Consider the following 27,494-nt stretch of genomic DNA (forward strand, 5'->3'; position numbering starts at 1 on the left):
CTCACCCAGGTTCTGCTTTGCAGGGAAACTCTGTAGGCCAGTTCTTGAAGTCCTCAAGGTCTTACTAGAGTCAGCTCTGAACTGTTATTAGTTTATTCTGGTTCAGTACCCAGAGAATTGCTCCATCCAAACTCAGAAATCTTAGCTGGGAAGTCCAGAACAGAACAGCATCTCTCAACAAAGTTTCTAGGAGAAAAAAACACTATACTCTTCAACCTTGAGTCCCCATCCCAACAAGAATCTAAGCAGATGCATATGCTTCAGGGTATACCTTGTATGTAGAGTTGGCTAGGCATTTTTTAAACAACTTTCTCCCGTTCTATGTTACTGCTATTGGAGGAAATATTTGGGTAGAAGAAAAATTCTGATCATAGGGGAAACAAAGATGCCTGCCTTATATTTAGAATGCCAAATGTCGTAATTGCAGCACGCACTCAAGATGTGGATGACTTGCTTTCAGTTCTTGAGCTAAACTTTCTTGTAGATGCGGTATTGGGAGCCTCATTTGGTAGCTGTAATTATATGATCACAGAAGCTGCTTGGTCTTAACCAGATTGAGCTGTTGCTTTTCTGTTTTATCATTGTCCTCTTGATTAGAAACTGAATTGCAGTTGCCAGGGATTAACACTGAAAGCAGCCCAAGTCGCCCTTTCCAGTTCCTGGGATTGCAAGCAAACTGTGTGAATACGGGGCCAGATCCACTGCAAATCAGGTGGGTCTGTTGGGTGGTGAAGAGAGTGTAACTATTCTGCTCTTCTGTGACAGGCAGCAGGTACTGCATGGGGACACCATGCTCACCTGATCTCCTCCCTCTCTACTTCCCTGGAGGCCAACTGGCTCTGACACCCAACAGTTGGATGTGGTAACAAGGGTGAAAGGGAGGAGGCCCTGGAGGCAAAGACCTTGGTCTGTCTAGCATTAAACCCTGCATTAGAGAGTAATAGTGTGTGTCTTAAACAATTGTGTAATCTTTTTTTCATTGTCTATAAAGTCTAGTCTGAAAAGAAATGTGGCCACTGAATGCTTGGATGGCTAATTTTCCTAGGCATGGCTAGTTATAATGGGTTTTGTTTGCTGCGTGAAGAGGAGCAGCACCTGTCAATTCACTGGTTTTCATAACTGTTTCTGTGCACCATGTGTGCTGCTTCCATTATTCTGGGGGCTTGTGTATCACAAAGATCTTATCAAATCCCTTTTAAAAACTGCTGACACACCTAAAAATGTGGCACGGATTTGCAGCATGGAAGAGGTGGTGGCATTACAGGCATGATGGGATGACTGAATGGGAGCAGATGTGAGGAACTGCTAATTCTTTATATTTCAGTCTTAGGGGCATATTACTTCCTACAACAAAAGGCCTCTGCAGTTAGTCTGTGGTAGTATAAGGATTCAGATGAAAATGAAATTTGAGTTGTTCACAACATAATAATATTTGTTTCATATGAGTAATTTCATTAATTGTATAAAACTGAGGTCATGTACTGTTGTGCAAAATTGACGTGACTGAAACCAGTTTCTGTTTCCAAGACTTGCTCTCTCCTTTTTGCTGTTATGCTGTATTTTGCATAAATGCCATTCCCTTTCCATGCTGCACTTAACCTGCTGTGATCTGTTCTTCATAAACAACAGGCTCTATTGGGTAATCTGCACACTTTCTTTTGCTGCCTAGTGCCATTGGGCTTGTTGCCATGGGTTGAGAGAGACTTGCATTCTTCGTAGTTTTCCCCCAAGCAGTTTTTTAGAAAAGGTTCCTGAGGTTTTAAACAGGATCTGTTTCAGACAGATTAATATGAACATGAATAATATTAACTCTGCTTTGGGGGTGTAATCTTGTGGGGCTTTTTGTGCTGTGTCTTGCTGTGGATTCTTTTCCTTGCCAGTCTGCATACAAGTGGCTGAGAGCAAGTCCTCAGTTTCTTAGAGTTTCTTTAGGTCTAGGACTCAAAACTGTAGCTGCTGGCGCGATTAGGATGCAGCACTGAGATTTCCCTTAGAGCAAGTGCGCCAGTTACACCTGTCATCTTTTGACGGGATCAGTGAGAGGGCTGACTTTGTCAGAGCAATTTTCTGTTATCAGATAGCTTCCAGAGCACTCCCACATCTGGTCATAGAAGTCTGCTTGGAAAGAGTGATCTGTATTATGTTCCATAGCAGTAGTTTCATTCCATACTATGCTAATGCATGCACAAAGTACTGTTTTCTCCTAAGTTCGACAAACAAACCCTTTCTAAAGTCATGGGGAATCCTCTCAGCCTTCAGTGTGACTACATGATGCAAGTCTGTTCCTCTGCATTGGCTAGTGTAGCGTGACGCTGAGCAGAATTACAAACTTGTTTCTTAATGCAGCATGGTGCTGCAGGGCACTGTGTAGACATGTCCCGCATTCCCTGGATGCTGTGTATTATTCCATTATTCAGTGCTCATACTCTAGCAATACTAAGCTCTCAAGGACTTAACCTTTCCTTTCAGAATGAAAGAACACAGTCTGTCTTGATAGATTAAAGAAACTCTTTCTTCATAAAGAAACTGGGCTTTAATTAGTAGGTGCTTCTGGCTTTTTTTTTTTTTTTCTTTTATTATTAAAAGGCATCCCTTCTGTAAAAAACAGTAGCTGGAGCTCTCTGCAAATATTTCTCTGCAGATTTGTCTGCTGCATATGCACTTGGCTTTCTTCCTGCAGCTCTTACTGTGTTTCTTGTTTGTATATTGAGCTAAAGATAACCCATGGATGGGTAAGGAGTTAGCAGTGTTGGTTATATGCAGCATTTCTTCAAAGTACCAGAAGTCAAGAGCAAAGAAACAGATTCCTAAAGCAGGAGTGGGTGTCCGTAAGCACAGTGACAATGTAATGTCATTCTTAACTTTAAAGGGTCGCATTCTGTGTGTGTAAGCAGTGACCTTCTCTTGGGGATCCCTCTCCTGAGCTAAAAATGGTATCTGTGCCAGAGTGTGTGTTGGGAATGTCTTTGACCATGGATAAGATTCCTTTGCCACAAATCACTTCTTTCCCTGGTTGTATGAATAATGAGATTCCTGTAGAGCAAACATTTCTTGAATGGTGCATAGACTTGAGGGAAGTGGCTGCTGCATAAAGCCCTGTTGGGAATATGTGTCTGCACAACATCATTTAGGAAGAATTAAATGTGAGCAGGGAACAGAAAAAAGTGACAAAAGTGATTTAGGGGGTTACAGTACCAAAGAAGCTCAAACTTAAGATGCAGACTGATTCATAGCTCCGAAAAATTTTGCTAAAGGCAAGGCAGGCTTCTGACAATAGTCAGCTGACTCTTAGTCTAGCAGGAAGTATGACAAGATCCAGGGTCCAAGCAGTACAGCAAGACATTTAAGCCTCAACAGAGGCATTGCTGCTTACGATAGATAGCCGTTAGGCCAGTGTGTCAATTGTGTGACACTAACTTAGGTTCAGAGGACTTTCTAGATGAGCATGAGTGGCTCAAACAAAGGAAAGGCTTGTTTGCCCAGTGGCTGCCCCATCCCTGGCAGTGTTCAGAGCCAGGTTGGACAGGGCTTTGAGCAACCTGGTCTAGTGGAAGTTGTCCATGCCCATGGCAGGGGGTTTGGAACTGGATAATCTTTAAGGTCCTTTCCAACCCTACCCATCCTATGAGTAAAGAATTGCTGTGTGATGCTGAGGTTTCTGGGTCAGACCAGATGATCTACTGGCGTGGAGCAATTGTTCAGCTGTTTTTTACAGTGTGTACAAGGAACACCTGGGTGCAGTCAGGGTTTGGAGCCTTGCCTTGTGCTGTAAGTTGGGGCAGTAGCTCTGCTGTCTGCCCTCACCCTCAGAAGTGCCATTCAAAAACTGGGTGTGTTTTTAATTCTCTCATAGAAGGAATGTTTTTCTGCCTCCATTATGGAAGAAGCCAGGAAATGTTTGACTGATCTGTGATGGGATAGGAATCAGTTACCAAACTCTTCATCTGAACAGCAGTGAAAAGCTAGTTTGTTCCTGTACTGAGCCCAGTTCTTGTCCAAGGTGCTCTCAAGCCTCTGTTTTCCTCCTCACACATGTGCAAGCAATTTCTCTCCCATTTCTGGTTTCTTTTGGAAAGAAACCTCTTGAGCCTCTGTCAAATGGCTGTAAAGGGATGCTGCTCTTTGCTCCAACTGTGGACTGCTTGGGAAGTTGATTCTGACATTCCCAGTGAGATGCTGAAGAAACCAAACAGTGGCTTCATTTTCTGTCAGGAAGTTAAGAGGCAGAGTTGTCTGTCAGTAACTACACTTTTAATGTTTTCATATTGTAATGAGCTGGTGTTCATATGACTGGGTGAGAGCAGGTGTTTATTCATGTGGCCAGTGGTTAGTATGTCAGGTGCTGTTTGATTTCATGCATTGTAATGGCAGGGGGGGTAGGAGAGCTGCTCCTACTCTTGTAATTTGGGCAGTGGTTATAGAGCAGTTTTTGTTAGGTTTGTCCCTCATGCATCAATCCTTCAGCTGAGGCACAATTGAAATGACATATCTCTCCTTGCTGAAAAATAGGAATGGTGTCCTCCTGCATGATCAGATGCTAATGTGGAATGTGTTGAGAGATCCCAAAGGATGCGTAGGTTTTATTTTTCTGGGTTCATATTTTGTAACTTAAAATGTTCTGCTGTTGGACAGGCATACGTTAATTTGAGATCTCAAACTCCTGTCACGTGCCTTTCCAGCAGTAATGGGTGTTCTGTTGCTACAACTTGGTTAGCAGTTGAGCCTATTTTGTATGTAGAATTGATAATGTATTTCCTCTGACACAATACTTAGCTTTAGAAGACTGAAAGCCAAAATAAGTCAAATATTTTTCTAATATGTGTTTCGGTAGAGCCAAAATTAACTCAATAACTGAAGATTAGATCTGTGCAGTAAACAGGTATCACTTTTACATGGTTACTCTTCTGATTATAACAGCATTTAAAAACCTTGCTATTACACGAGTAAGATTAGAATGAGGTTGAATTTCAGGTAGGAAATTTAAATGAGATTTAGAAACAAAAACTCAAACCTAAGATCACTGGAAAAAAAATACAGTAAAACCCTGAATGCTCAAGGTTTCTTATAAAAAGTGCTTTGGAATAGTTAACACTTTAGAGTTTGTATTTACACATGGTGTTTAGAAATAGTTCTGGACAGCTATTGCCTTTAAATTTTTTCAATGCTATACCAGTGCTATGTAACTCATGAAAATCACACCATTTTCTTTGTTATCCCAGCCTTTAGGCTGCAATATCTAGCTGTAGGCCACTGTTGTTAAGACACCTTGCTTTAGTTAAAATATGCTGAGACCTAGTCAGGTATTGTGGTGAAAGGTAGCCCTCTCAACATGAAGACATTCAGGAAAGCCAACTGCAGTTATTTTTGAGTTTTCTGAAATGTTTGTTCTTCATGGGTGGTTGTCTGACTCTTAGGATAAGGGCTGAGATTCAATTGCTGCTATTATCTGTGATACGGAAGTCCTCTAGTGCCACGGTAGAACATTGGGTTGTTGTGAAAGTGCTATCAATATGAGATATAGGGGGGTCATGGAATCCCAGTCCAAGGAAGATCAGCATTCCTTAGCTTATTTACAAAATTACTGTGCTTTTATAGTTGTAATGTGCTTGGCTTGCATAAATGGTTGTATGTAATTGGTAGATGAGATGCAGCTCATTGAGATGAACTGCATAACATGTTTTTAGTTAATGCATCTATCTTAAATATAAGTCAATATGTTTTTGGATTCCTTTGCCATGTACTTGTACTTTGTTATTTTCTGCAGACTTGGCTGAAGAACTGTTAAGTCACTAACACTTAAATTTTTTAAATGCTGGGTACACTAGATTTTTTTTCTATAACGTAACATGGAATAGTCTTGCCCTACGAATTCCAGACTCTATCCTGAAATTTGGCTTCATCTTGTACAATTAATGCTCAGATAGAAATTACATTCCCAATAGCTCTTTGTGCTTTCCTTGTGGGAATGCAATAATGTGTGTGTGATCAGTAAAGATAAACACTGATCACAGAAACCCAAGCAGTTCCATCACACTTGCTTTGAATGTACAATTGATAAAATTGAGCAATAAGAAATATTTTGCAACTTGATTATTGCTAATTAAATCCACAGTGCTTTTGAGTAATTTGCAATCAGTTTTGGGATGTGTTGAGAGAATAAAAATGAAAGTATGCAGGTAGCAGTGGCAGTGACTTTAGTAGCATGTCTGCATGAGACTATTGTTGATTTTGGCTGCTAAAAGTCAATTGGCTTGAGGTAAAATGATTGATATGTGCTTTAGTAAAACTCAAGATAAACACGTGGTACTGTGCTATAATTGCTCTTAGATCATGTTTTATGTGATACTCAAAGCCTTTTAAAAAGTCTGTTGTTAAGTCTCTGAACAAACTCTGCTACCTTAGGGAATCGAAGCCAGCTGTCAGCAAGGGGGAATGATTGGTTTAGCTCTGAAGGATCCCTAATAAAGGGAATGGTACAAACACCCCATCACTCTTCTGTGTGGAGAGAACTGGAATGGGAAATCAGCTGCAATGAAGTTGTTTGCAAAAAGTGAGAATGGACAGAATTCAGTTTACAAGTAAAATGAAAAGGGAGTTTCTAAAGTGATTTCATCTCATTTAATGGCTTTGTTTCAGAAACACGTTGAAGGGAGCCATCATCTAGCTTAAAGTAATGTGGGCATTTCCATACCATTTCAAGGTGCTAAAAGTAGTGATGTGCACACTCAGCCACAACTGAAAGTGTGTTTGCTAGAAAGGATTTTGGAACCTCTGAATATTTGCATAAATGCCTGTATGATTATCATTTACTTTTGTCTCAAGGGAACTCAAAAGCATTGTGAATTTCATCCAAACACTGTACACTTTGTGAAAAGGTGAGACAAAGACTGTAAGTAGTTTGAGCTGGATGAAACTATAGTGCCACGGAAGTAATATCTGCATAGATTTTACTAAGACCAGTTTGCTAGATTGGGATTTGTCTGTTTTCACTTTAGAGGTCCTCATCTGAACTAGTAATTCTGGTGTCCTTTCATGGTGAAAGAAGGACGTGGACAACTCCAGATGTTCAGTTTAGAAGCAGAGCTTCAAAGTTAAGCAAGATGAATCTTATGCTGTTTACCTGTTGGCTTATTAGAGCTTTCATCAAATGTTTTTAAGTCCTTGTCAATACACGAAAAGCAAGCATGTTGGATTTTGTTCCTACTGCCTACGTTGACATAGTAACAGGAGAGACCTTAAATCTATCTGGAGAAGGTTTGTTAACATAACGAGTCAGTGTTGCATTTTTCCAGTCATGTTTACTGAACAAAATGCTCTTGAAATGCCCACAGATACTCTTCTCAAGCAGCAGCTGTGGAATTGGGCTAGGGTGGACTTTCCATATCCCAGATGGGATGTGGTGGGACTACTATTTAAGGCTAAATAGTAAATCAGATTTAGCAGAAGGTGTAATGACCTGAGATACAGCTGCTGCATCACAAAACTGAATTCTTCTCAGTTGACTACTTGTAACTTCTTTTGCTGACTGAATTGCAGCTAATGGAGTCAGAGTAGGAGAAATAACCTTTCTTTGGGGAGGGGGGTAAGGAGAGAAAGAAAAGATAACGATATCAAAGATGGTCTTCTCTGGGACCTCCTCACTCTGAAGCACGTATTTGTGATGCACCTGGGTTGGGGCTTCCACTAAGATGCTGGAATATAATAAAAGTGATGGGTGACAGAGTGAGAAATGAAATGCCTGCTCTTTGTTTTATTAAACAGGTGCAGTGCCATACCTACACTGGATACTGCTGGTGTGTGACGCCTGATGGCAAGCCTATTAGCGGCTCTTCTGTACAGAACAAAACTCCTGTATGTTCAGGTACTGTGGGAGTGGCTTCAACAAAGGCTAATTTGATAAGTAAAGGGGTTGGGGAGAGTGCATCCTGTTGAGAGTACTTGATCTTTCCAGGTGACTTGGTCAGTTTACCCATTTTAACACTGCAGTTGTGTTTTTATCTCCCTGTGTGCTTGCTGACATTTGGAAGCTACAAGGGAGTTTGGGCTGTGGCAGGTCCACCCTGCAGTTAGGATACAGACACTCCTGCAAGGCTCACCCAGAAAAAAAGCTAAGGCACTAAGGAAACAGCCTGTGGTAGCCAAGGCAAGAGTTGCAGCGTTGTTGTGTACGCCGAAACCAGCGATTCCTGTAACGGAAGGATTAGCTTTTTTGCATGAGGTGTATTTAAAGAAGTGGTTCTCAGACTCTGTTTTTTAGTGGACCATGAGGTCATTTTGCCTTCAGGGTGACTTCAGTTAAAAGTTTGATAAGGCAGTTCTTGAGAAACTGGTAGCTGTTGACTACTAGCCACCAAATCTGAGGTCCTGCTGTTACGATGTATTTGGGTCTTCTGATAATGTCACTCAGTTCCAGTTCTTAGTTCCTAGATTTTCATGTGGCCCTGAGCGCTAGTGTACAGTCTAGCTTTGTGAGATGCAGTCAACAGAGCTGCTGTGGCAGTGGCATGCTAGGCATAGGGAGAGCTGTGAAGCTGTTCCATACTGTCTGCAAGAATTCAGGAGCAACACTGGACTTGTGCTTTCCCCCTTCACACCCACTTCCCAAAGAAGAAGAAAGAAAAGATAGCGAGCAAAGGAGTGTGTTTCTGACGTGTTCAGGGATGTCATGTAGGCACTGCAGCTGCCTCCGGCTTCATGCTCTGCAGTCAGTGCCCCATGTGTGTTTAATGTATTTGTCCTCTCACACCTTACAGTGTTTGCCCTTTAGCTAGGAGCATGACAGCAGTCAAACCTTTGGGTTTTTTTTTTTTAATCCTCCTCAACTTATTCAGTGTCCTCTTCGGCTGTAGGATGTTTTGTGGTAATAAGCAAACATAGTGACTTGCATGAGGGTTTGAGCTGAGTGGGAGAGCTGTCTGGGAGCCAGTGACTCAATGTAGCTTGAGGGGATGCTTGGTGTTCCACAGGTAAGTGGAAAGAAAATAAAATTAATATCCTGTTTTAGTGTAAGGTGAAATGCTGTAGTAATTTGGCTTAAATGTTAAAATACGACTTTCCTCCGCCATTCCCGTGTATGGTTTTGGTAGGGCACGTTTTAGTTTTGCTTATCTGTTCATTTAGTCTTGAGCTGTTTATAAAATTGTGTTGCCAGGAGAGTAAAGTCATAGTGTTTTGTAGGACACACAGATGTTAAGCTCATGATGACTGATACTGGGTATGTGCTTCCTACTTGTAATTCGGCAGTAGATCAGTGATGAACTGATCTGCAAGTGAAAGTGCTTGGGCAATACAGTTTATATTAGAGTTTGTCTTGACCAGCCTCTTAGGCCTGTCAGAGCTGCTTCCTTTGGAGATGACTTTTGATCCATGTTTCTGGAAGGATCAGTAATTACTGGAACTGTTTAGTAATGGTGCATAGAAGAATCAGTTTCTTGGAGATAAAGCTATTCCAAAAAAAGAGGGAGGAATAAAAAAACCTTGTAATAGACTTTTACACTTTGGTAATGGATTTGTTCAGAAAGCTTTTATTATTAGTTAAAGTTTTAGTGAAAACTGTGTTCTGAAGCACTAAAGCAAACTGCAGAAAAGTGTAGAATCATATGTATTATGTAAAGATCTAAGTTATATTAAAACCCCCAGGATGTGTTCTATTCAAGTACATGCTGGATCTTATTCAGTGTCCCTTTTCAAATAGCTGGGGATGTTGAAATCTATTTTCTGCAAATCGTCCCACTTAATCCCTTCCTTTTAGAATACTGGCCTTGCATTCCCTGCACACTCTCCCCACCTGTTTTTGATTTGCTCTTCCTGACATTTGCAAACTTAAGAAGTGACTCCTACTGATCTTTCCTACTTGCCCTCGGATTTATTCCAGGTTTCTTACTAGCACGCTAGTGCTCTGTTGAGCTCTTTCAAATCACTGGGTCCAGCTATTAAGGATTTCTTGTTTACCCTCATCCTGATTTAATATCTTAACACACAGAACTTCCTTATCCTGTCCCAGTTCGTTGGAGCAACAGGCTCTCTGAATCCCAGACTGAGCTGTTGGCAAGTAAAACAGATGCTCTGTGGGTTGAGATGCTGATTGTGTTAATGTGACATTACACATTCTGTGTGATCATGCAGCATCTAAATGTCTTTTTTCTTCTTTTTTCTCCCCTTTAGGTTCTGTAACTGATAAACCATCAAGCCAGGGTAATTCTGGGAGGAAAGGTGAGTGGAGTCCTGTGCTTCAACAACTTGTTTTGTAATAGCAGCTGCCCTGCCAAGTCCCCTTGAGATAACTCAGAACCTGGGTTCCTAACTAGCTCGCTGCGTGGGAGGCTTTCATGCCTGTGGACCTCTACCTTCAGTAGGAGGAACAACATAAGTCTGTTGATGCACCATCCCATGGAGTAGAAAATGGTGTGCTCTGCTCATCAGCTGAGATGTAGTGCATGAAAACAGCTTCCCAAAAAAGCATCTGGCACAGAATAACCTCTTGTTCACCTTGAAGTTAACTACGGAGGATTTCTCAAGTAAAATCCCTAGAGATTAGGAAGGCTATCAATATGATACTGGGAGTCAGGAGTGTCAATGTCATGATTGTGGCTTTATATGCATTGAAAGTGTTGGGTGGTTTTGTATTCTTTTTCACAGAACATCAAACTCTCTGGCCAGATGTTCTGGATTAAACCCTATCTGTGCTTGGAAACCTCACTCTGTTGTGCATTAGACATTAGTCCTCCTTTACAGTCCTTGCCTCTCCTGAGTGAGGCATTTAGGTGTGTCATGGTTCTTCTCCTGTATGTAGTTGAAGCCTTTCTCTGTGTCTCTGTGTATTCATTGAAATAGCCTTGGGAGGGAAGAGTACATTGAGGGGCAGTCAAATTTGTCTGTAGGCCTTCTCCACACTCTGATTTTTTTCAACCCTTCTCCCCTCTACCCCCACCATTCAGAGTCAACTTTTGAGTTTGTCTCTTTACTACAGGAAAACAGTGCTGAATGCACCCTCACTCCTGCTGGTGAGGATGAAGGCTGTTTCCTGGGAGAAGTTCCTGTTTTAATATCTGAAGCGGAATTTTTAGTGCTAATTCTTTAAACCAATCATTCCTGATACTTTAAAACACAGGAAAATGCCTACCTCAATGACAGTGCTTTAATTTGAAGAACATTTTCCATGCTGGGACTGTCAATACAGTCGTGTGAACACTTAACAGGGATTGTAGATTGCTATGTTCAGAGCAGTGGACATGATCAGAGAGCATTTTGAGAATATCTGTTCTTCAGTCTATTGCTTGTGTATTGCAGCTTAGGAAAATGTGGGGAGGAAAAAGATGCAAAGAAAACTACTTAGTTAATACTGAATGCCGAAGCCTGCTTCTTATTTTAGATAAGGATATGTCTCTGTAAACCTATAATTACATGTTAATGTATAATTGGCACCTGAATGCATTGTTATCATTCTGTTAATGCTAGTCTAGCCTGAAGTACAAGCAAATCAAGTAGCTCTTGAAATCTACATTATTTTTGGCTGGGGGTTGTTTGTAGGCTTCCTACCTGAGTAGTCCTGGTCTGTTCTTTTAGAATAGGAAGCAGCTGACATTGGATTTCAAAGCAAACAGGAGCAAAAGGGGAAAACATCTGAACTTGTTTTTTCCAGTTCACTCCCTTTATTAACTCAGAAGTTGGAACATGCAAAAAAGAAAGAGAACTGTAAATGGAATGAATTAATCTAAAATTTGTAATATACATTGATTCTCCTTCGTGCTGCTTGTAGCATCCTGTTTCAAGAATGGTATGCTTAGTCAGGTGATTGCAAAAACATCCTGTGCAGTAGCTGTCAAGAAAAGGAAAATGATTCTTTTTGGGCCAGCATGCTTTGAGCAATCATGTACATTTTCTGTTGCCTCCACCTCTGAATCTGTTCATATCTATTGGAAGCCACTTTGGCCTTTCTCCATCATGTTAGAAAAATACTTCTGAGAAATCGCTAAATAGGTCTTTTAAAATCAAGAGTTTTTTTTGGGAGCTGAAATAATTTGGTTTAAAACTTGATGGACTTAGCGTTACTTTTGGGGCTGGTGATGAATGCCTAATTAAAAATTCATCTGTCTTTCTTGTCAGTGTGTTTTCTTGACTTAAGTTACTTTGATTCAAAATTCCAGTATCAGATCCTATTGTAAGGAAGTTGGAACCAAGAGCAGTCTGGCTTCCTTGAAGCAAGGTGCTTGCTGGAAATCTGGCTTCTCTGAAGACCTGTAGCTAGCCCCTGTGCGTATAACCATCCATTCCAACTGAGTGTTCAGACTCTTTCTGTAAAGAATGCCCTTTGCAAGATGACAGGGCAGGGTGAGGAGGCGTCCAGCAGGAACTGAGTCAGTGATGACATTTCTGTTGCAGAGGCACATCTTTGAAATTTCTGACATCACTTTGGGCAACTGCTGCCTGAATCAGGAGCTTTTGGACTTCTCCCGCTGCTCTGCACACTCCTCTCTCCATCCCTGGATAAGGGTCTCTGAGTCAAATAGCATTGTCTGGCACACAGTAGGCCCTCTCAGGAGGAAGCAATAGCTGAGGCTCTCAAAAGTGTTTTCTTTTGTCTCATTCATACAGGAATGCAAAATATGGAGCTAATAAACTTTGTGTGATGCTGGTGCCTTTCAAGTCTTCAAGGCAAAGTAGTCTTTTTGGATAGAGGCTGCTCAGCCTTAGAAAATGCAGATGACTAGGGTTAAGCTGTTGGGTAATAAATGAAGACTTTATTAACATGAGCTCTTTTTTAGAAGAAACAAAATAATGTTGGAAGGAGAAGAAGGCTGGGTATTGGTAATAACCCTTTCTCGAAATGTTTTGGCCTCTGTCTTGTTTAGCCCTAATTTCTGGGAGTCAGTAGGTGTGATGGAGTCACCAGAAGATGTGATTCCACTCACAGGCTCTCTCACTACTGATGAAAAGAAAGTGAAATGGCTTTATGGTCATGTGGCTTGGCTTGTAGTTCCAGAAGTGGTTCTGTAGAGCTTTCTGCAGAGAACAGACAAGAGTGCTGGCAAGAAATCCTTTTTATTTTTAAATCCCATGCTCTGGTTGCCCATGTTTACATTGCTGCTGTTGCTGTGTGCTGCAATGCCAGTTGTTCATACAATTTGCCCTGTAAGGTAATTTAAATCAAATTAACTTGGCACCAAACTTAAAACTTTAAAATAGTATGTATTGATTTGTTCTGTGGCTGAGAAGTGCTCTGTTGCTGGAAGGCAGAGATCTGAGTCCGTAGAGATGGAAGAATGTTTCTATGAGGCGGAATAGAAACCTAGGTTCTCCAGGACAAGCTTGGTGTGTGGACTTTACAGCTCAGACAATTACCATTGTTCTTCCTATGCTGAATTCAGCCTGCAAGTGAAGAACAAGTTTCCAAGCCCTTTGTCATGGAATGCAGTTATTCTTGGGTGGGATTAGGATGTCCAGAACCTGCAGATTTCTGCGCTCTCTCCCCTAGAGGGGTGGATCTCATCTCCCCCCCTCTCTCCCACTGGGAGGTTCTTAATGTTTTAAGAAGCAGTGAGAGGCATCCTTGGAGCCAATGGGACTGGATTTTTTCCCTGCCTAAAGAATGCAGACAGTTCCTTTCCAGCAAAGGGAAATTGTGCCACACGTTTGAAACAAAACAAGCAAAGATGGAACAAACCAAAACTTTCTTAATCCGAGGAATGCTTGAGCTTTAGTGTCTCAAAGCTACAAATTTGGCATACTGCAGCCATGGGTATTGACTTTCAGTCACCAAGCAAGTTTTAATAAGTAGGCTGGTCAGGAAACAGAGAGATGTAAAAAGCAACCATGTCATTGTTTATCTCCAATAAGCTTAAAGTCACTTGAGCTTCCCTCTTAAAATCAGAGTGAAATAAAAGTAAATAAATTGGCTATGGGTGAAGAGTCAAAAAGAAATCTAAGTTGTGATACTGATTTGTTAGTGATTGGTAACTGTTCTGGATGCTCTGCAAGATGTTGATACTATTTTTTAATCAACTGAATGAAGGAAATGGGAAGGAAGGCTTGGTTTTATAATCTGGCATTAAAAGATGATGGAAGTACAGGGTAAATATGGGCCCAATAAGCTGTCAGTGTCAGTCATGAAGAATATTGAATGGTATGAACTCCCTTTTTCTTTCATAAAGTCTCTTGCGACGCATTGAGTTCCAGGCCTGTTTTGACTTGCTTTGCTTTCCCTTACAAAAGCTGGCAATATCATCTGCAATTCCATGAGCCTGAGGGAGGTACAGTGATGTTGGCAAAATGTAAGCTCTGATGGCCTCAGAGAAGGCAAAGCCTGGGTTGAGCTGGTTTTATGCTTACTATCTTGCATGTAGACAAGACTCCTTTATGGAGCTGCAAAAAGCTTTTGCCCAGTGAGTTTGCAGCCTACAAGAAAACACTGAACAGTTTGTGAGGAACTCAAGATGAACAACTTAAAATTCCTGTTAATTAAACATCTAGAATAGGGTTCCTTTTTGTGGGTTTAACAGTGAGAAATGGGCTTAAAGGCAGGCTTCATTTCAGGGAAATTCTCCACTGCAGTTGTGGGCAAGTTGGCAGGAGAGCCATTCTGTGGCTTTCTTTCTGCTGGTTTCCAAGAGTCTTACCTCCAGAAAATGTTAATGGCCTAGTTGTACAGCCAGTAGACTGAGCAATTTGAATCAGTAATGAGCCATTAGTCTGAGTCAGTAATTAGACTGAGCAGTAAAGGGTGAATGCTCTCCTCAGGCAAACCCAAGTGGGGGACAGCTTGTGCTGATGTAAATAAATGGAACCGTTTGTACATGGAAACCTGGAAACTTTGTCTGCTGGTGGTAAGAAGTCAGGTGCAGCTGGCACTAATTCACCTGCTGTCATCTTGCAAGGAAGTTGGTTGGTACGTCCCAGGAGACAGATAATATCTTGACAAAAATGTCATGTTGAAATATGACCAAAGCCTGAGACTGGGACTTTGGTCTTTACCTTCTCCAGTTCTTTCTGGATTCAGCTGGGTACTGACCAAATCTGAAACAGAGCTGTGCTATTACACAAACTGAGCTTCAAGTGCCAAATTATTCCTGCCTCTCCAACCTCATATATACTAAGAAAATGCTCTGTGATGTCTTTAGAAGCTTGTGGAGGATACAGGAAAGATAGAGAAGTATTTTATAGCCTCATCAGTAAGGTGAAAGAAATACAAGTTTACTAGAGCAGTATGAAATCAAGTGATGGTTTTAGCTGGTGAACACCATTTTATGATGAATTTCTTGCAGAAGATTAACAGATACTAAGTCTGCAGTATGACCAAAACAAATCCTCTGGTTCCCCTATGTTACGTATTTATTTCTAACTAATATACTAGCTTATAAGTCTGGATGAAGGAGAATTTTCATATAGAAACTGCTTTCTGAAGGAATACTCCTAGACCAGAGCTGACATGTTTCTGATAGGGCTTTTCTAGGTGATATATGCACACATACATAAAGTGTGTGCATACAGTTTCATGCTTCTGGACAGAGCTGCATGTATAATACAGCTATGTGGAAACAGTTACATGCATGTATAATGTCTGCTTCCAGAAAGCAGCAGGTTTTCTGTGTGTGTGTGCTATGTGAATGCTCCAAGTCCTCTTGATGTGCAGAAGCTCAATTTGCCCTACCATGCACTGGTGGTGACCATTTCTCAGTCTTCCATGATCAAATCTAGCTGGGGACAGGGAATAGTCTCTGGGAGAAACATGAATGTATGCTGCTTTTCATGAAACTAGGATAAAAACTCAGGTGACCGCAAAGGTTAATGCAACAAAACCACTGTCCTGCAAAGGCCTGAGCGGGCTGTGAATAAAAAGCGCAATAGATGGAATCTGTAACATGTAACATTTTGGTTAGTGCATCTTTATATTTCCAGGAAAACTCAGTGGTGGAATTGAAGTTTGCTTCTCTATTATAAAAATAGTTCTGTAAAAAATACCGTTACTTTAATTAGGAGGTTTGCCAGTTGGTAGATATTCAGAAATCTGTCTGGTTCCTATCACTATCCCTATATTGTACATCATCCACAAAATTGTTTAATAAATTCCACTTAAGCGTAGTTGTCAAAAGCAAGTGAATTTCACAGGTACGGCAGGTTGAAGTTTGTCAATATTGCAGATTTTATAAGATAGAGAGAACCCAGCTTTTAGGTGGGAGTTGTGATCAATTTTTCGTGAGAACAGAGAAATATAATTTTACAATACTGTGTATACTGGATCACTTTTCCAGACTGGAGCAGTGTTATAAGAAACACTTTGATGTATCTCATAAATCAAACTGATTTGTGAAATGTTACGGTCTAGATGAAAAATTCAACCTCAAATTTGCTACATAAACAGTAGAATTAAAAACAATCCTTTTGGGTCCCCACATTGTTGACTTGTCTGAAATTGTTTAGTTTTCATCAAGACATTTTTCTGTGGGCCTCAGAACATATGTATCAAATTTGAGGTTGAAGAAAGTTTCATTGGCAAGTTTAAGCAGAAGGCAAATTCTGGTTTAAGGTATATTTTGTTTGATATAACACAAGAATTTCTGCTTTCATCTGTAAAGCAACAGCTCTAATCGGTAGGTTAGTCTATATAATATGACTTAATAAAATTGTAGTTTACAAGTGTTATTATAGCAATGTACAGACTACTCATGTCTGTAATGTCTTAAGGACAGCTGTAAAGGCTTTTAAATGATTAAGTCATAGTATTGAGCAGCCTGGTGAGTAGATCTAATAAGCAGACTAACAATTGATTAAGCCACATCTGTTAAGGTATTAACTGTTTATGTGCTATACACGGATTTCTGGTGTCTGACCAATTACAGCTTCCAGGGAAATGGAATACTTCTGGGACCTGTGGGTTGGTTTTGTCATTTAAATACTTCATAGCTATGTGGCCTCAACACCTTTTTTTTTTTTTTTTTTTTTTTAAAGAGTTGTTAAAAAAATCCTTCCCATGCTCTTTCAGTGTCTGGATCAGCCTGCCAAGATGTTCTACTATTATGCTATGTATTTGTCTAGATCCATTAAAACAGCATCATTATAACTTTGAAATTAATAGTCCTAGACTTCCTGTCTTCTGTAGCTGTTTCTTAAAAATAAACCTGAGGATAAATTGGAGAAATTGCAGGGTTTGTAGGTAAGTGAATCTAGAAGTTTTTTGCTTGTATCAGCCAAACATGAACCTATTTTGATTGAGTATTCATGCCCTGTAGAAGAATCTAGACATCTGAACCTCAATGTTATATCCTTTCAAATCAATGTAACATACAAGCAAATGTATTTTGTTGTGGGTGCAGGGGTTCAGCTGAGGGACTGCAAGTACTTCTCTTTCAACTCCTTTGCCCCAATGTCAATGTTTCTCTGTAAGAGAAAGACACTATGGAACTGTGATGGGAAAGCTTGAATGCATGCAGAACGTGTGTGCTTGTAAACAAAGTAGGGGAAACTGGAGAGGCAAACACAATGTTTGTTCAAGTTTTGGAGATGGCACCTTTGGGAATTAAAGCTTCTTTAGAACAGATCTAGCTGGAATGATAGCTTCCCTTCATGCATTCATCTGGGTTTTTGTTTTATGTTGATAGCAAGAGATATGTATTGCAAAACGCTTTGATAAAGTCTAGGGATGGAAGAAGTCTTACCAACAGACTGAATTTCTCTGGGCTGTGTCCATGTCTTTTATTACATGTCACTGTGGTCAGCTTGGAGCTTAGATTCTGATGGGACATATAGGTGCTGCAGCAAAGCAGTTCTCAACTGTAAGTAAGTAAGTGTAAGTATTTGACAGATTTTATCTTGACTGTTTAAATACATTCTTGACTGCTCACAAATACGCCTTTAAATGATGATAGTTCTGAAGGTCTTGGGCTCATTTTGAACAGTCGATCTGTAGATGTCTGGCAGAATGACTCTGAGGAATGACCCTCTTTTTTTTTTTTCCTTTTTTTTTTTTTTTTTTCCAATTTGGGAATGTGGTGTCACTTGTACCCCATGTACCTTTCTGAGACGTGCTTTGTTCCATACATAGAGATTTCCTTCTGAAGCATGTTAAATCCTTTGGACATCCTTTCAGTGCAGCTCAGGTACCCTGCCTATCTACCTACTGCCGTTATTCTCCATTTCTTCCCTCATACAGAAAAGCCATTCTTTCAGTTTCATAATCAGATAAAAAAGCTCTGTTAGTCTAAAATCAGATCCTGGGGAGAACGAGCTGGGGCAATATATTTTGAGAGCAGATTTGTGCTCACTCACCAAACCTCTGAACCTCTACTCTTAGTGATCCTGGGGGAGAAAAACCTGTAGAAACAAGCAGTGAAAAAAAAGTACACGTAGGTTTTTTCCCCTTTCCATCATTTGCACACATGCAATACAGGCGTAGCACCAAGGTATCCATTCTCTTCGCCTGCAAGGAAATGAAAAGGAGTATTGTAAGCTTAAGTCTAGTCTGGTTGTCAGCCAGGAATTAGTCCTCTAAAGGAGAAAGGGAGAGGGGCTGGTGAGAGAAGAGCCTGAGAAGGGGGAGCTGGAAGGGGGAAAGCACACTTTGAGATAGGTTCAGTGCACATGTCTAAAGATGGAAGGGGTCTTGTGCTTCCTCAGCATGCAGGTGTCAGGAGAAAGGGAGGGAGCTTGTGTTCTTATACACAGGCATGTGTCTGGGGGAGCAGGGTCAAAAATTTAGAGTATTTACTTAATCCCTTGGAACGGCTTTTTTCTCTTCTGTTTTCTTTTTGTGTTTAACAGACTGCTTTACAGGGGACACGTGTGGTAATTAACACATGCAGCTGTAGGGCTTCAGCCATATGTCTGAATTTCAAATGGCCATTGATCTGGGAAATGTGCTGCTGTCTCCACCCCCCACTTATAGGCTGTATTCCCTGAAGATGTGAGGGAATTTATAGAGCCTTTACCTTGAAGAGGCCAGAGCTGGAAGGAGAGGAGTAAAAGGGAATGTGTGTGATGTTGGGGAGAAAGGGAAGAGAGAATGAGATTCCAATCACACCCTTCATGCCCCTTGCCCCAGGCCACCATATATTTCAGGCAGCTTCTAAAATGTTCCCAAAGCTTGGGATCTGATTGTTATTTGTATGAAGCTTGCATAACAATCGTTAATTTTTTAACTCATTCAGCAAAGTAGGAAATGATCAGAATCACAGTGTCCTTGTGGGCTTTTCAGACTGTGCTCCCCTTTCCGCAGCTGCAGGTATCTGGCCTCTTACGCAGCCTGTAAGTGGCAAGGTGGAGTTGATTGTGGACTCTTGAGAAACCTTTCAGAAGAGGTAGTCAAGGAGGGGGTGTGTGTGTGTGTATGTTGGGGGCAACAGAGAATACTTCACATCAAAGCAGGGGCTCCTGAAAGAAGATGTGATATACAGTAGGTAAAATCAAACCAGAGAGGCTAAACTAAACAACCATAAGATGGTTGTTGCTTTTGCCAGCAGTGATCAGGCAGCTGTTGACAGCACTATAGAGCTTTCTACAAACTTCTCTCAAAGTCTACGGCAATGCCAAGTGCTAAAATCTTGCTATGAGTTAGCACGTCTTAAGTGAAATATTTCTTTGTGCGGAAACTTTTTTGTTCCTGTTTTATTTCAGATGTCACTCAAGGCAGTGAACCAAATGGAAGAAGTTCAAAATTAAGATACCGAAGTCTAGAATCCTGCAGTATCTATCATACTTCTGTTGCTTACAGGGTGAGATAGAAATGTATTATTCTAGTCTAGGAAGCCGTAAAAAAGTAAGCCTCTCTTCCTCCACTTTTGCTCTTCAGTCTATTTTTAAACTTTCTTAGCTCTGGCTATCACCAGCCTCTTGATCTCATCACTCACTCCACGGTGCTAAGGAATGCTGGCACCTTGGAGGTGTTTCTGCTCTGGAAAAGAAAAAAAAAAAGAGAAAGCCAACAGCCAACAAACTAACAAACATTCCTTAATATAGTGTGTACTCCAGCTTTTGCTGAAGGGGGACTGTGATTTTCTCAACCCTTATTACTGATACGTTTTTGTGTGTTCTGTCTGTGCTCTCCACTTCGCCTGTGAAGAGTAGTGCTGAGACTGTCTGGAGCAGCCATCTACCGTACTGCCTCTTCTGGCACACTTCAGTTTTCTCTCTTTATTACTGTGGATGGTGTCCCATTCTTAGGACGAGATGGCCTAACATCCCTTCTGTGGATTAGCATGACCTTTCCCACAGATAATATGGTTGTAGCCTATATTGATACACACTTGGATACAACTTCTGTTACACAGATGCAGGGTCTAATTCTTTTTTATTATAGCTGTTTTCCTTTCAACTGTTTATCTCCCTGAAGAATAAAGTTATTCCCGTTCTTCCTCTCCTCTTCATTACCTTGGTCCTTTTCTTTAGAGAAGAAGTGCTGGATTTACAGCCATACAATTTACCACAGCAAGGCTTTTCTACACCAGTTGACCCATGAAGGTGTCTGCTGTTCAAAATGAGCCTTGGAGACTCAGTTTTGAAACTGAATGCCATCCCCACAGCCAGCTGCCTTTGCCCATTAGGAAATACATCATAATTCTTCAGCATGCTTCAGACAGACATGATTTTTGCTAACAGGTAGTGTTTGTTGCTAAGTGTTATGACCAGTCCCAAAAGCCATTCAGTTCCATTGGTTCTTTTAGCTATTCCTCCATTTCTTCTTGGGCATGTGTATCAGTAAGGGAATAACAGTAGACTTTTGAAGACCAGGTAAGTATGTAGCTGAATGAAATAATTATTACTTCTATAGGGAGCCTCTTTCTGCAGCCTGTATGAGTTATTTAGGTTTGAAGGTAGGCTGATAGCCTTCCAGTGTGTTGTTGTAGCAGGTCTTTTCATGACACTGAAATTGCTGCTGGTACGTAAGGAAAATAGCCGTGCTCAGTGATGGTTGCAGGTTCCTGTCTTTAGCTGTGTGGAAGATTGCTAGAAGCTGTGAAACATCTATCTGCTATGACAGGCAGGCTGCAATCCTGTCTGAAAACCTAAGAGATGACCAAATCAGAGCCTGGTCAAACCTCTGTCCTTTGCTCCACTTCCCACTCCTCAACAAGCAGTTGAACTAGTCTTTTTTACCATGCTTGTGTGGCTGGTGAGGATGGGCTCGCAGCTTGCATTGCAGAATGCTATGTTCTGAAATGATCTGCTGTGAAGTAAACAGGTTTACATGTAAATGTCATGTGTTTACATGTAGCATTTCTAGGCAAGCTGTACAGTGGGAACAATGGACTCTAGGTCAAAGAGGGATTTTAGTCCCTGCTGCTGCGTAGCTGATTTGATGAGGTATATGAACAATACAAAGTAGGATGAATTCTGACACAATGGCATTGGGAATATGCCTGGTTTTCAAGATAAAAGTATTGCATTGTTTATACAGTAGTTAAGAAATGACTTTTTTGATTATTATCTCAGCAGGATGGCAGGAACAGCAGCAGGACAGAAAAGATGCAGCAATACCAGGAAAACACTGCCTTCTTCCAAACAATTACAAAACTTTGCCTCGTAGGGAAGGGAGGAACTGAGCTCAAAGGGAGAAATGATTTGACCATCTGATACAGTGGAAATGTAGATTAACAAAAGTATATATGACTTGCATCTTAGCAGCTCCCTCAAGAGTCTTTGAATAGGTGATAAGCAGGTTCTTTTTTTTTTTTTTTTTAACTTTTTAATTATTTTTTTTTCTTCTGGTTGATGACAGCAGTGTGTATTTCTGAATAATACGATGCCATATGAGTTTGGTCTAGCTTCACAAATGAAACTGCTTCAGGGAGTGTTGAGGGAGGGTGGGAACAGCAAGTCTCTGAAGATGGCAGGGGGACAATGCCTTCACAGCTTGAGAGAGGTTCCATATTGATCAAAATAAAGCTTTTTGTGCAACTCTAAACTGGAGATGGTCTCAAACTAACCTGACCTTTATTACCGACTCCTCCTTTTCAGCAGATAAGGTTCAAATCTGGCCTTTGGTGTTTATTTTTCCATTACTTCCAAATCTTTGAAGAGACCTGGTTTGCTTTTTATGTAGGAATTTGGCTGTGAGTCTGAAAACTGTAAAACTGCATAAGGTAAACCTGTGCAGAATGATGAATCTTCTCCACCCAGGCTTCATTGTATTTGACCTTAGAAGTACTCTATTAACCAGTCTGAAATCTGATGATCTGGTTCTCTGCTCATCTCTTATGGGCAAATTGCTTTGATAGAAAAGAAGATCTCTGTGTTAGATTTTGGCCCCCAAATGAACTGAAAATTCTAGTTAAGTTCAAAACAGCAGGACTGTGTACAGGTTCCTTGTTCTGAATTAGTTCTCTATTCAGGCTTCTTGAGAGATACTGCTGCTTCTTATTCAAGTCTACAAAATTGGTTGACTGCTGTTTGCTCTTCACAATTTAGAGAGAAACTGGCTGAAAACCAAGAAATCTTATTTCACAGGTCTCATGGTTTTGAACCCCTCATTTATTACTCACTAGAACAGAAAATACTGCATAAACCTGTGGCTCCCTGCTGTCCTCCCAAATTAGTTGACAGCACTATAGTTGGGATCTTAGCTTGAGAAAGGGGAGAGCGACGGGCAAGTCTCAAGTTTGAATTAGATGAGTGCTCTAAATGCTGGATTTAATTATTTTAAGGTTCTTGCTTTGTCTTCTGCTTGGAAGCATGCCTGTATACCTGAGGAAAAATATTATTTGGAATGCTATATTTCTAAGAGTGGGTTAAAGCAACAACTTTTCACAAGTACTGAAGCAAATTTGCATCACTAGAAAGCTTGCAACCAGCCCAGCTTAATTCTCTGAGCCTTCATGGCTGAATCTGCTTGTTCCTAGAATAACATGAATGTCTGTCTGCATTGGCAGCAAAATCCATGAGGGTTTTACCATCAAAGTGGTGAAGTATAATGGTTTAGTTTTCAGCTGCATTATCCTCCATGCAGCTGAACTAGGAAGAATTTTTTTGTTCTTCCCAGAAAGGTTTGCATAACTTACAGAAGTGAGTCAGGTATTTAAGTGGTAATTACCATAGGGCTTGGTTCAACCTGCAAAGTTCAAATCTGAATCTGGATCTGAACTTTCCCAGAGGCAGGGGGTGTGTTTGGACATTGTGTTGGTTTGACCTATTATAGTGCAAGTTCTGAAATGCAGGTCCGGATGTGGAGTGGGATTCTGTATCTTCCCAAGTATGAGACTTTCAGGGCTACTTTTTTGTTAAACTGACTCCTTTTAAATGATACATAATGGAAATAATATAAAACTGGATCTCATTTTTGGGAAGAGCTTTGTGTCTGAAGGGTAGTATCTTGCTGTGCCTCTATTTTTCAAAAGGAGCTGTTTGAAAGCTACAAAAAATGAGAAGTTAGAGGGCAGATTTGTTTTGGCTAATTGCTGTAGAAGTATCTGGAGAACTTAAGCAGTAAATGAGGACTTTGGATTTTAGACAGAGCCTATCTGAATCTTGGGATTCAACAGTTTTAAAAACATGGAATCCCAGAGACTAGAGCATTGCTATTAATACAGAGTGCTGCTTCAGAGCCCTTTTGACACATTTGCTTTTGAAGGACCAGGCCCAGGAAGAGGGAGCTCTTTGTTTGCAGTCAGAATAAACTCATTGTACACCCAGACAATTAACTCTTCAATTGACTTGCCAGCCTCTGTAAAGCACTCGGTCCCCTCTCTGTCTATCTCCAGTTTTATTCAGACATTTAAGCGCACCAATGTTTTTTGTTTATTATTCTGAAAAAGTCCTTCACAAGAATAGTCAGAGCAGATCAACATTGTCCTCCCAGCAGCATTTATCTCCGCCTGGCAGTGAATGTGTCAATCAGGAATCAAAAAGCCAAACAGAGGAGGCTTTGAATTGTGTCACGGGGGTCAGAGTTACTTCCAGCTGTCTGTGCGTGGGATAGGCTTTCTTACAGGGCAAAGAATTGAGCTGCCATACAAATGCACTGACTACATTGGACCACAAAATACTTGGGGCTTGAGTGGCTTTTTTCATGTTGATGCACCTGCGAGGGAGATGTGAGAAGAAAGGGGGGGGGGGGAATAATGCCTTCCTGAAGGAGAAGGGGAAGACTCCTCATCCTATCTGGGTGATGCCTAAAATGCAGTGTTGAAGTAAACAGTGCCTGTGTCTGTATGGTGTACGGAATAATTGATGTAGGAAGGGAAGAATCACTGCAGTGACAGTACAAGTCAACCTTTGCAGTTAAGAACTCCTTAAGCCATATAGAGCTCTTTCATGTTCAGCACTTGGGCATATTTTCACCTTTTTAAGCAAAACTTTTCTGTGTTTTGATCCGTGTCCAAGTATTTGTGGGCTGTTATATCCAAAGGGAGCACATTATTGCTGTTTCTTAAAATGAAGGCAATGAAGAGTGAAATGTAGTTTTTGCTGATTTGGTTTAAAAAGTTGGGGTTTTCCTTAAAAGCTGTGGGATCTCCATGCATAGACGTGGTTGGGCTTGATGATCTTAAAGGTCTTTTCCAACCTAAACGATTCTATGGCTCTGTGGAAAGGGGTGTGAAAACCTGGCAGGGAAGTCTATCTGCACTGGTGCATTTCAATTTCAGCTGCTTGGCAAGAAATTATCTTGATCTGGCTGGATTGTAAGAATTTCAATTTTTTTTTTTTTTTTTTTTTTGGCATGAATGCTATCTTTCTCCATTGATGTCGGCAATATATGTCTGTGCATAAAAGTTGCTGGAATAAACATGTATATTTGTGTAAGACCCCATGTTGTGCAGCACAGGTTTTGTTGTCTTTTTTTTTTACTTTAAACAATAGCCCCAAACCTGGGGTAATACACAGAAATGTCAAAGTTGTAAAATTGTATTCAAACTGCACAGATACAGGGAGCTTGAGTTGACCTGACAGGTCTTTGTTGCATCTGAGTGGTTACTAAAGCCACAAAAAGGTGCACATATGACTTAAGTCCCTAAGGAGTGCTCAAGCCTAGGAGAGCTATTCTCCCTTCCTGTTGGTTTGACAGACCCACTAAAGGTGGTCTGTGCTTCATAGAACAGGACAAGTTGAGAATTCACTCCCTGTCCTGGCTGGCTGTGCTCTAAGTTGCCTATTTAGCTTGAGCTATGCTCAGTAATGGCTCACCCCAAACCAGATGATGGTAAGTGAAAGAATCACTTGACACTGGAAAAAGGTTGCCTCCTCCCAAGGCAGAGCTATGCACTTCTAATTGCCATCCTCTTATTCTATCAGGCTGACTCAAAGTCTGGGAACCATTGATATTCAAGCTGTAGACTTACAAAAAAGACTAGATTATGCACAAGGCCTGGATGGGTGAGTGCATAAGCACTAGCGCACTGATAGAAATGGTTTAGTATGAGGTGTCCCTACCCATGACAGGGGGGTTGGAACTAGATGATCTTAAGGTCTTTTCCAGCCCTAACTATTCTATGATTCTATAAATGTTTACAGGGTGTCTCATGGGTTCCAATGAAAACACAAAAGTGATGTACTGAAGGTTGAGGTTGCTTAGGAAACATACACATCTTGGTCTGTTAACATGCTGATACAAGTATATAGATGACTTCTGCAGTGGATATATTTTCTTGGGTATATGTGATATGGGAGGTTATTTCTATCATGTACCTTTTTCCCTTTCTCCAGCTTCCTTTAGGTGGCTGAGGCAAGAACAGTGATTCAGAGTAGCAGGCAGTTACTTCATATTCTTTTCCATAGTAATTTGTGCTTTTTCAGTGTCAGGGAGTTTACTTTTCTCCTGACAACTCAAGTTGCTCATGGCCTCGGTGCCTGTTGATCAAGTAAAAAGTCACTTTAACAGCTGTCTTCCACATGAACTGTATCTCCTTGTCTGTCAACCCCAGTATACGCTATAGTCATTCCAGGTGTGGATGCTTGCTAGATATTCTGTAAGACTATGGGAAGGGAGTCCTAGTGGGAGAATTACAAAGCTCTTGCCCACAGTAGCAGTTGATCTGAATGTGTAAGTAATTGTTCCTGTTCTGAGTTATTGTCATGCTAATGCAACAAATAACTTTGCCTCTGACAGTAGTAGTGCAAGTGGGCTTCTGGTTTATAGCCATGGTATCTTCATGTGAAAATGGCTTAGGGAACATTGTTTGGACCTGCCTGTTTCATTCTTACCAGTGATAAGATAAAAATGCAATTTTAAAGTTAAAACTAGTTGAGACAGAAAAATCGGCTCAAGTTTTGCGAGTATGCCCTGGGAAAAGGAGGATTACTGGGGACGAGTTTTTTGGCTTTAAAATGATGTCCCGTCGGGTATATATACTCTCGAGGTATTCTGTTGGGTGATGCTGTCTGCATTCAGTGGCTGTCTTGGAAAAAGAAAGTGGATATTCATGATGGGTTGTAAAACATGGTAGAGAAGCATGCCAATGCACTCTTCATCAAGGCTCTGAGAATATTCTGCAACCAAGGATATTCTCTTTGATGGTTCTGCCGTGTGTGAGTTCCTGATCTGAAGGCATTGCCATCTAGAGGGATTAAGAAGCAGTTACTTGATCTCTTTGATCCCTCTGTGACATGCTCTGCATGAACTATTATGGTTACATGCCTTTTTTGGAAGTGTGGAATTTAATAGTTTTTTGAAGAAAAGAGTAAATTATACCTAATGAGCATACTTCATTACCTTAGGCTCCAAAGTAACAATATCCTATACATCTCATAATATTACAGGAGACCCCAGGTCTCTGAAATAGCTTGGTTTTCTGTTCTATGTTAAAATGCATTTTTAAGGAATACAAAATGTTTGTTCAAAACTTTCAAGTATGTAAAATAGAACTTACTACTTGTTTACCAGGAGCAAACAGGCCAGTGGAACAAATGTTCAGTGTGATGAACGATGTATGGAGTGAGAGGGAAAATGAAATGAGGGCAGACAAGCATTAGGGTTGTTCTTCTGCCCAAAGGGAATGGCAGTGAGACTTGCCATCAGCTAATTTGAAACACTGAGACCTACTGAGAATCCTCCAATTTAAGAAATAGATTTGGTAGTTTCAGAATAAGAAGCTGGCAGCTGGGAAGTGAGCATGGTGTTTTTAATAAAGTGCAATTTTGGACTTTTATGTGACTATTTCATGACCTTTAAAAAAATAATCAGAAATATCCCTGGCTTTTGATTTTTGAAATATGGTGAGTGTAATTACAGGGCTCTTGCCTATTGCATTTTTTCTTGTATGTGTGATGAAAGAACTGTACTAACTTGAACAACAGGGGAGTAATTATACTTCCCGCTATTTGCAAAACCCTTAATACTGTACTGGGTGCTGCTACAGGGTGGACTTAGTAACAATTTGGCCTTAGTAACCCAGTGAGGAGATGATTGTGTAGTTCACAGAGCTGTTTTATTGAGATTATCTTAAACAGGCCCCTCAGTTCAAAGGTTAGTTTGGTATTTTTGTCTATTTGCTGCATTTATTCTGTCACTGTTTAATACTCTTCAGTAGCTTAATGGCTAACTTCGTACAAAAACTACTATAAGATTCTCTTTA

The 27,494-nt window shown here is 40.7% G+C and overlaps 1 protein-coding gene across 7 annotated transcripts in view; it reads left to right on the top strand.

Annotated features, from left to right (window-relative positions):
- The window catches only part of SMOC1 (SPARC related modular calcium binding 1), a 137,301-nt gene that overhangs the window by 57,607 nt on the left and 52,200 nt on the right, over positions 1-27,494 (top strand). For all 7 annotated transcript variants that reach the window (XM_065686785.1, XM_065686788.1, XM_065686790.1 and 4 more), the window contains exons 4-5: positions 7,762-7,861; positions 10,165-10,212. In XM_065686785.1, the coding sequence (XP_065542857.1) occupies positions 7,762-7,861; positions 10,165-10,212 (148 nt within the window). The remainder of the gene's footprint in view (positions 1-7,761; positions 7,862-10,164; positions 10,213-27,494) is intronic.

The sequence above is a fragment of the Lathamus discolor genome, chromosome 6, assembly GCF_037157495.1.
Source record: "Lathamus discolor isolate bLatDis1 chromosome 6, bLatDis1.hap1, whole genome shotgun sequence".
Lineage (NCBI taxonomy): Eukaryota > Metazoa > Chordata > Aves > Psittaciformes > Psittacidae > Lathamus > Lathamus discolor.